Raw genomic sequence first — 10,000 nt, forward strand, 5'->3', positions numbered from 1 at the left:
ATTGATCTGAACGTCTGTTTGAATCAGTTCAGCTGGAAACAGACGACATGGCACTTTAAAACCCAGAAGTAATACAGCAACAAAAAGCAAACACAGAGGCTAGTATTGCACAGAAACCCAGAAATTGCATATTTCAGTAAAAGTATTGGAGGGCGGTCAAGCCACAGTTCATGCACAAAAAGAAACCGGTCAGTTCATCTACAGAGAAATCAAATAAGAAAATAAAAAATTAAAATAAACGTTTTAGAAAAAGGGTCAAATACCCAATTTCAGAGAAGTTCAGTTGCACAGTGAGCGTCAGCGTCCCGCACAAGTTCGGAAGAAAGAATATTAACAAACTTCAAGATTTATTTGGAAGTGATTGTCATCTAAAAAAATATTCACAAATTTAGCAAAAATTAAAACTCCTAAAGGCTGATAAAATAAAAAGGGATAACAGCATGGTCCATTTAGGAAAAAAGCCATATCATGTTTTTTGGACCGTGCCCTAAAGATTAGTTTCTCTCCGTGTATTACTGATTGTCCGACAGGTCCCTGAAGGCATCGTACAAACTGCTGAGTCTGCACACGTGCGTTATTATTTACACTGGTTATTAAAGACGCTGCTCGTCAGACACTTCTCTCACCTGCAGCTCCGTGTCTGCAGGAACAACTGGGTTGGACCCTTTTTTTAAATATATCTTCAGAGAACAGACTCAATACTCAACAGTGATTCTCTCGAGTTTGAGGATAACGAGAAATAAAGTCTTACCTTTGTTTTATTTGACAGTAAAAGCAAAAAAACTAAATGTCTGCAGGATACTCTGTGTCACTTTTCCTTATATCAGTAGTTTGGCCATTCGATGACATTCTCAGTATGATGAGGACAAAAGAATAACAAAGTATGGCTTAGTTTCCACAAGCTGCTCACAGCACGTGCACGTGCACGGTTCTACATCAAACACAAGCTTCACCAGAAGCTGAGAGGAAGCACTTTGCAGTTTGGTTGTTTCTCGACCTGCTGCTGCCGTCAGGTGGAGTTTGTTCGGATTCTGATCGGAAGCTTCGGGTTTGGAAAAACTAGATTTTTTATTTCTAATGATGTTTTTTTAACTTCAAGTTCCTGACAATGTTTCCCACATAAGAGCAAACGCACGAGGACTAGACACGAGTCCAGATCAGAACTCAAACACTTCAGTCGACTTTGTCCTCAACTAGTAAAACCCATAATAAAACTGTGACGATCATTCACATTCAGAAACTGTCGTCAGAAACCAAACAAACATCAACATGTCGTACATCACGCAACTGAAATGTTCCCCAGTCACTAAGAGACAGAATCTTCTGTGTGAACAGGAAGGAACTCTGGGCTGGTGCACTACAGTAAGGCTGCCTGCAGGGGGCGCTGGTGGGGGGCAGGTCCCAGGACCACAGAGGAGGAAGAGGAGGAAGAGGAGGAAGCTTGAGACTTCATCATGACGCTGCGACCAGGAGGGAGGGCGAGCTCCCAGAAGCATCGTGTGTTTTCACCTGAAAGACAAAAGAGAATTTATTCACATTTTCATCGCGAGTTTTTTAATTATCTTAAAACTGAAATAATTCACTCAAACGTTACAAACTTCACTCCACTCCAGGTTGTTCATCATGAGAAACAAGACAGGGGATGTGCCCACACCAGAAAAGCAGAGGACAGTGGTTTGTTAGCAGACGTGTGGAGGAACAAGCTGCTTGTGTCCAAACGGGCAGATGTGGACAGGTTCATTTTTATTCTGCTCATTATCCTGAACTGAATGAAGCTGTTTTCAGACCTGGAGTCTGATCCTGAAACGTTCCAGAGGAAAGAAAACATCCCAGCTGCTCTGGAACCAGAAGCTTCCTGTCCCTCGTCACAGACTCTTTATATTCACATGTACAATGTGTTCATGGAGATTCTTGTGAAGAACAAACTCCGGCTGAGTTCTTCTCATCTCAAATACAAACTCAGGTCTGAAAACAGCTTCTGTCATTATCTCAGATTAGTTTAAAACATATTTGTGTTATTCATCATATTCATGTTAATGGAACACGGCACAGAACACAGCAGAGCCAGAGGGCCGTACCTTTAACAGGCCAGGGGCGTGAGGAAGAGGAGGAGGAGGAGGAGGAGGAATAAAGGGAGGAAGAGGAGGAAGGAGGAGGAATGGAGGAAGAAATTTGGCGAAGAGAGGAAATCCTGAGCTGGTTCTCCTGAGGAGACTCAGCAGGAGGAGAGAGGGAGTTACAGTGAGATCTTCATCATCTTCATCATCATCTTCAGTTTTTAAAGAACTAAAGCTTGTGATGAAAAACAGTTAAAACAGAGAGAAGCTGTGAACTCACCTGTAAGTTCGTCTTGGCTTTCCTCAAAACATCCCGTGTTCTGGACACTGTCGACACGCACACGCACACGCACACACACACACACACACACACACACACACACACACACACACACACAGTGAGTCATCATTTACACGTACATCAGTTAAACTGAATCTTTCAGATGTGCAGGAAAATACAGGAGAATTCTAAATATCTTCATTGTACTTCAGTGACCCTTTAAGAGATGTAAACGTGGGTCATGGTGCAGAAGTAAGGGAGTGACGAGGTGTTCGTCTCCTTTAAACGTGCGCTGATGGATTTATAAAACTCACTTTGGCTGATTATGAGCTGCTCCATGTTGTCTTTGGTGCGGCTGGAGCTCTTCACTCTCTCCATGGCGCCCTTGAGAGCCTGCTCTTGTTCCGAGAGCTTCAGACGGAGAGAAACCACCTCGTCTTTCAGAGACTGATCCTGGAAACACATTAAGACACAGTCACACACAGTCACACACAGAAACACACGTTCACACACATTTACACACAGTCACACACAGTCACACACAGCCACACACAGTCACACACAGTCACACACGTTCACACACAGTCACACACATTAACAGACAGTCACACACAGTCACACACGTTCACACACGTTCACACACAGTCACAGTGTAATCAGAAAAATAAAAACACAGTGGCTCAAAGCAGCTTTTTAAACAGGTTTTAGACTCAGTCCTTCAGACGAACTTTTCAGTCTCTACTTCCAGTTACTATGTTTTGCCGATTAAAAATATCAACAAAAGCTGTTACGACATAAAGAAGTCGTGATTTCAGATCTGCTGCTGCAGCTTCACTTCTTTTCCTTGTTCCATTACATCAGACTCAGTTTGTTGCCGACCTGTTTGGTTTCCTCAGACTTTGGCAGAGCCGCCCTCCAGAACATGTGCAGCAGAGCGTCGGCCTCCTCCAGGACCTGTCGCAGGGTTTTAGTGTCCGACAGCAGCTTCCTCACCGAACCCGAGTCTGGAGGCTGTGAAACAGAGGACGCTCGTTAAACGTCAGCTGACGCTTTGAATCTGCAGACTCATCTGACCGGTCTCACCTGACGAGGGCTGAAGTCCTGCAGGGCTGGAACGACCAGGGACCGAAGGGTGGCATCCATCTTGCGGAGCAGCGTGCCGCCGTCCAGGATCTGCTGCTGCAGAGCCTTGAAGTCATCAATGTGGCCGACGGCATGGCGGCCATGACGACTGGAGAAGGAGCCGTCTGGTGTCTGGGACGTCAGGGTCGAGGCAGCTGGAGGGAGAGTCACGCACATGTAACATACTTCTGGAGCTGAATGAGCTGGTTTGTTAAGAAGAGAAAACTTTAGAATGAGGTTCATTTCTCACCAGGATCTACAGCTCCAGTGTTTTCTGCACGTTTCTGTCCAGCATGAAGAGGAGAGGACGGGCCGACGAGTCCAGTGTCTCTCACAGGAGGAGACGGAACATTGTCTGTGGACAAAGATCTTCATCAGAACTGAGCTCAGTGGAGCTGTTATCAGACCTGCACTGAAGTCTGGACATGTTCCTGACATGTTCCTGAAATGTTCCTGACATGTTCCTGACATGTTCCAGACATGTTTCAGACATGTTCCTGAAATGTTCTGGAGGTTCTGAATGTGAAAATAAATGTCCGAGTCAGTGTCTCTGGACATTTTCTGGATCTTGTCCTGCAGGGCTCTAGTAAAATGTCTGGAAAAGTACCCAGGATGCATTTGATTCCCCATTTACACCAGAATTTCAAATATATTTGAGGTAATCAGATTACAATCAAGAAGTTTGACCACGTGACAGCTCAGGTGTAAAAGCAGCACAAATGGACTGAGGACAGATTGTGACCTGGACAAACCAACTCCGTGTGTTGACGGACGTGAACTTGAACGTGTCCCGGTCGACTGACGACCTCTACAGTTTGGCTCATGTGATATTTTCATGTTCGGACGTGCTCACCACTGAAGAGCAGCCTCCGGGCTCCAGGTTGTCCACTCAGCTGCTGCTCCAGCTGAACGTGCAGCTCCCTGGGGTCAAAGGTGAGGCTGTCGCCGACCTGACCTGTGGAGAAACACAAACAGGTCATCAGCACCATCAGAGGTTTCTGCTCAAAGACAGAAGAAATGACTATTTCAACATGTACCATCGATTCAGATGTTCTAATGTTTGTGACCCTGAACTCAGCCGTGACTCCAGATGTCTCTACAGAAACAGATGTTTACAGATGTTCATTTACCTGAGTGTGTGTTGGTGGTGACTCCGCCCCCTCTGCGACGCACCTGCAGCTCGCTCTGCAGAGTCTGGACCAGACTGTGACTGTCACTCAGCTGCTGCTGGAGGACGTCCACCTTCTGCTGGAGCCTGTCACACACACACAGCATCATGAGGACATCACTGAGGCCAGGAGACAACACACACACACACACACACACAGCATCATGAGGACATCACTGAGGCCAGGAGACAACACACACACACACACAGCATCATGAGGACATCACTGAGGCCAGGAGACAACACACACACACACAGCATCATGAGGACATCACTGAGGCCAGGGGACAACACACACACACACAGCATCATGAGGACATCACTGAGGCCAGGAGACAACACACACACACACACAGCATCATGAGGACATCACTGAGGCCAGGAGACAACACACACACACACACAGCATCATGAGGACATCACTGAGGCCAGGAGACAACACACACACACACAGCATCATGAGGACATCACTGAGGCCAGGTGAAGGACACACACACACTCTCTCTCTCTCTCTCTCTCACACACCTGTTGATGGTTTCCTGTCTCCTCTCTCTCTCTCTCTCTCACACACACCTGTTGATGGTTTCCTGTCTCCTCTCTCTCTCTCTGTCTCTCTCTCTCTCTCTCTCTCTCTCTCTCACACCTGTTGATGGTTTCCTGTCTCCTCTCTCTCTCTCTCTCTCACACACACCTGTTGATGGTTTCCTGTCTCCTCTCTCTCTCTCTGTCTCTCTCTCTCTGTCTCTCTCTCTCTCTCACTCTCTCTCTCTCACACACCTGTTGATGGTTTCCTGTCTCCTCTCTCTCTCTCTCTCTCTCTCTCACTCTCTCTCTCTCACACACCTGTTGATGGTTTCCTGTCTCCTCTCTCTCTCTCTCTCTCACACACACCTGTTGATGGTTTCCTGTCTCCTCTCTCTCTCTCTGTCTCTCTCTCTCTGTCTCTCTCTCTCTCTCACACACCTGTTGATGGTTTCCTGTCTCCTCTCTCTCTCTCTCTCTCTCTCTCTCTCTCTCTCACTCTCTCTCTCTCACACACCTGTTGATGGTTTCCTGTCTCCTCTCTCTCTCTCTCTCTCTCTCTCTCACACACCTGTTGATGGTTTCCTGTCTCTCTCTCTCTCTCTGTCTCTCTCTCTCTCTCTCTCTCTCTCTCTCACACCTGTTGATGGTTTCCTGTCTCGCTCTCTCCTCTCTCTCTCTCTCTCCCTCTCTCTCTCTCTCTCTCTCACACACACCTGTTGATGGTTTCCTGTCTCCTCTTTCTCTCTCTCTCTCACACACACCTGTTGATGGTTTCCTGTCTCCTCTCTCTCTCTCTCTCTCACACCTGTTGATGGTTTCCTGTCTCCTCTCTCTCTCTCTCTCTCTCTCACACACCTGTTGATGGTTTCCTGTCTCCTCTCTCTCTCCTCTCTCAGTTGTGTGTTTTCTCGGTCGTGAGCTTCCACTTCAGCTTGCAACTTCCTGCTTTGCTCCACCCACTTATCCATGGCCAGCTCCGCCTCCTTCAGTTTGGCCCTGTCCAGGAGCGACGCCTCCCTCAGCTGATCTACTTCTGCAGTGTTCTGCTTCAGCTGGTTCTGCAGACTGACGTTCTCCTCCTTCAGAAGTCTGATCTCAGAGGAGAGCTGACCGACCGAGTCCAGACCCTGGATGTAGATGTTGGTAGGGGCACCTGAAGAGGAGGAAGAGGAGGGGGAGGAGGACGAGAACAAGGAGGAGTGAGAGGAAGAGGAGGAGGACAATGACGATAAGAAGAGGAGGAGGACAAAGAATAGGACAAGAAGAGGACAAGGATTAAGAGGAGGATTATTTCTCCTGATTGAATGTGATTTATGAATCTGAACGACTGACAGCTGACAAATGTTTGAAGGATGTTTTTTGTCTTGTGCATGAATGAATCCAATGTGATGAACGTGTGATGTTCTGCGTGTTGTGGTTGTGTGTCTGCAGTGAGTCGTCTCCTGTGATGTTCTGCGTGTTGTGGTTGTGTGTCTGCAGTGAATCGTCTCCTGTGATGTTCTGCGTGTTGTGGTTGTGTGTCTGCAGCGAGTCGTCTCCTGTGATGTTCTGCGTGTTGTGGTTGTGTGTCTGCAGTGAATCGTCTCCTGTGATGTTCTGCGTGTTGTGGTTGTGTGTCTGCAGTGAGTCGTCTCCTGTGATGTTCTGCGTGTTGTGGTTGTGTGTCTGCAGTGAATCGTCTCCTGTGATGTTCTGCGTGTTGTGGTTGTGTGCCTGCAGTGAATCGTCTCCTGTGATGTTCTGCGTGTTGTGGTTGTGTGTCTGCAGTGAATCGTCTCCTGTGATGTTCTGCGTGTTGTGTGTCTGCAGCGAGTCGTCTCCTGTGATGTTCTGCGTGTTGTGTGTCTGCAGCGAGTCGTCTCCTCTTCACACACAGCCTGTGGTCGGTACCTTTCTCCGTGGAGGCGCGGGCCAGTCGGTCCTCCAGCTGCTGGCGGAGGCGGTCGTTGGTGTGGATGGAATCCTCCAGTCTCTGCCTCAGACTCCTCACTTCTCTCAGGTGCTCCTTCATCAGCTCCGAGCCTGAAGACACAACCACACACACAGACACACACACACACAATCACCACAGAGCGTTAGTGAAGAACAACCTGCTGGTTCACTGCAGATCAGACATGATGACGTCCTCGTGCTTCACAGAGAAAACTCTTTCTCCTTATTTGACTCTATTTTAACCATCTACACTCAAGTTTGTGTCCAAACCACTTTTATTGTTGATTCATCATAATAAACCAGATTTTATTTAATTTCATGCATTCGAAACATCTGCTAAAACCTCCAAAGTCAAAGTTTCGCTCTCCGCTCAGTGACAGTTGAGAAGCTCTCACCTGTGTGGCTGGTGCCCGACTGGTAACCGGAGGATCCTGACGACAGGTCGGCTCCGAGTCTCGCCGGTCGGGTACTGTAGGTCGTATCCCACAATGCACTGCTCTCCAGCAGACTGGCCCCGGCTTTCATTGCTAAGCTGGCGTCCAGGCTGCTGCTGAAAGGAGACGGCTGGTAGCCACGGAGCGAGAGCGGCAGGAAGCCAGAGGGGTCCGACTGCTGGTGGGTGAACGGGAAACCCTGGAGAGGTTTGGACTGAGGGGTGGAAAATCCTACAGAGGGGGGGGGGGGGACAAAAGAATAAATGAAATGAAAAACACATGAGAAAAACCTGAAAGGGATAAATCCAGCAGACTCGGTTTAGAAGTGATGAAATGTTAGTGAGACGGACAGGGACAGGGACGGATTTCTCTCCCTCTGTTAATCAGAATAAATCTGTCTTGGTTTCTAGTTTAGAGAGTAAATCCCTCTGCAGCCGAACCCCCCGGCTTCATTACACATGAAGTCATTTAATGAGAGAAAGAACAGACGGATGAAGAGGAAGAGGAGGGACAGAAAAGAGAAGTGGATCATTTCAACACATTTGGTGCAGTTAGTGTTTGTCCTGTGAAGCAGCAGCAGATTGTCCGGGTCAGACTCTCTCCAGGGGCGGAGCTTGTAGAGCAGCAGCAGGACGTGACGTATAAACTCAGCGGCTCCTCATCCTCAGAAACTTCTGTGTTATTGAAATTCTCAGTCTGACAGAATCACTAAGTGTAGAACCGTATGTTTGTTAATGCAGACACACACACACACACACACACACACACACACACACACACACACACACACACACACACACACTCATGCATTTACAGGCCGAGCGACGCACTCTCACTGGCTCCCAGCTGCCTCTGTAACATCTGCAGCTCCTGGTGCACCTCAGCCAGCGTGAACCCCGCTTCCCCCCCGCCGCCGCCGCTGCCGCCGTGGAAACGGGGTTGCAGGGTGGAGGGGTGAGGAGGAACAGGTAAGGGTGCGGAGGAAACGGGGGGAGGAAACAGTGGGGCGGAGGTGAAGACTGAAGCTGGAGCTGGAGGAGTGGAAGTGTGAGAGAGAGATGGAATGAAAGGACAAATTAAAGGAGGAGAAAGACAGAGACAGTAGAAGAAGAAGACCTGCAGGAAGCAGCCGGTCGGAGGAACAAGGTGAAACAACATGAAGATGATGTAACCTCACCCTACCTGTCTGACTCTGCATGTCTGCAGCTCTGTGTGGCGAGCTGGGGCAATGCATGCTGGGACAGCTGAGGCAGGACTGGGTTCTGTGGGATGAGGCGATGGATGGAGGGACAGACGGATGGCGGGACATGGTGCTACTGTGAGAGTGGCGATCTGGAAACGAAAAGAGTCTGATGTCACCTGAGGACACGACGGAGGGGACGGACCGTGGACACAGAGACAGAGTGTGTGTGACACTGACGAACAGGGACGTCACGTGACTAAAGTCAGGAAGTGGATTTAAAGTGATGATAAGTAGATTTGTTACCTGCGCCAAGTAAGTTATGTTTTCATCAGCGTTTGTTTGTGTGTGAATGTTAATGTGTCAGTTATGACACGTGTTGATTCCTCTCCTCATGTAGAACAAACACAAGGGACAGACTCTCACCTGTGACGACTCGGGTGGACGTGTCCTCCTGACCGAGCTCACTGGCAGCGTCCACGTCAGAGCAGAGATCCAGGTCCTCGTTTGTGGATCCATGCTCATCAGACACGTAGGAGATGCGGTCGGATTGGTCGGAGGCGTCGGAGAGGGCGTGGCTGCTGCCGGGCGTGTCAGAGCGGTGAGAGTGATGATGATGATGATGATGCTGGTTCAGTTTGGAGCGAAGAGACTCGATGATTTTATCTTTCTGCTGCAGCTCCTTACTGAGTCTGTAACACACACACACACACATATATACAATTAATAAGTGTAGTAAAGTCTATTTACTTTATTTCAATCTCTTGAATCTTCAGCAAACATCTGGGCAGAGGAAGTAAAAACCCTCGTTCCAGCTCGTAAGAGAATCTTTTCTCAGGCCCGGCTTGAAAAGTTTCCTAATGACTAGAGTTCATCTCTGCAACTACAAGGTCCATCTACCTTCTATGTCCACGTCTGTCTGTCTGTGGAACATTCATCTCATGGGCTTCACACTTAGCTTGTTTATTCTTAGTTTCCCAGGGATGTGCAATAAACAGACGACCTCTGTATCAGTCAGTGGGGACGAGGGGGCGTGTCCTCAGTCTGTGGACTGAGTTGAACATGTCTTCTCAGGTAAACTACAGCAGTGGTCAAACCTCAGGTCAAAATCATCCCCAGATCATTGTGATAATTTGATTATTTTCATTTCACCATGACAGACGGACAGAGACAGAAGGACTGAGACAGAAGGACAGAGACAGAAGGACAGAGACAGAAGGACAGAGACTGAAGGACAGAGACAGAAGGACAGAGACAGAAGGACAGAGACAGAAGGACAGAGACAGAAGGACAGATCAGCTG

The 10,000-nt window shown here is 48.3% G+C and overlaps 1 protein-coding gene across 6 annotated transcripts in view; it reads right to left on the reverse strand.

Annotated features, from left to right (window-relative positions):
• pde4dip (phosphodiesterase 4D interacting protein) overlaps positions 1-10,000 on the reverse strand; it is a 66,659-nt gene that overhangs the window by 327 nt on the left and 56,332 nt on the right. For 3 of the 6 annotated variants that reach the window (XM_034582920.1, XM_034582915.1, XM_034582914.1), the window contains 15 exons: positions 9,125-9,390; positions 8,701-8,850; positions 8,349-8,549; positions 7,480-7,749; positions 7,043-7,174; positions 6,008-6,305; positions 4,590-4,714; positions 4,313-4,414; positions 3,710-3,814; positions 3,421-3,614; positions 3,217-3,348; positions 2,652-2,790; positions 2,338-2,384; positions 2,079-2,205; positions 1-1,509 (listed from right to left, as the gene is read on the reverse strand). The exon at positions 1-1,509 is cut by the window's left edge and continues 327 nt beyond it. In XM_034582920.1, the coding sequence (XP_034438811.1) occupies positions 1,358-1,509; positions 2,079-2,205; positions 2,338-2,384; positions 2,652-2,790; positions 3,217-3,348; positions 3,421-3,614; positions 3,710-3,814; positions 4,313-4,414; positions 4,590-4,714; positions 6,008-6,305; positions 7,043-7,174; positions 7,480-7,749; positions 8,349-8,549; positions 8,701-8,850; positions 9,125-9,390 (2,440 nt within the window). In that variant the 3' untranslated portion in view covers positions 1-1,357. The remainder of the gene's footprint in view (positions 1,510-2,078; positions 2,206-2,337; positions 2,385-2,651; positions 2,791-3,216; positions 3,349-3,420; positions 3,615-3,709; positions 3,815-4,312; positions 4,415-4,589; positions 4,715-6,007; positions 6,306-7,042; positions 7,175-7,479; positions 7,750-8,348; positions 8,550-8,700; positions 8,851-9,124; positions 9,391-10,000) is intronic. The other 3 variants (XM_034582916.1, XM_034582917.1, XM_034582918.1) reach the window with 3 other exon arrangements.

The sequence above is a fragment of the Hippoglossus hippoglossus genome, chromosome 4 (genome assembly GCF_009819705.1).
Source record: "Hippoglossus hippoglossus isolate fHipHip1 chromosome 4, fHipHip1.pri, whole genome shotgun sequence".
Classification (NCBI taxonomy): domain Eukaryota; kingdom Metazoa; phylum Chordata; class Actinopteri; order Pleuronectiformes; family Pleuronectidae; genus Hippoglossus; species Hippoglossus hippoglossus.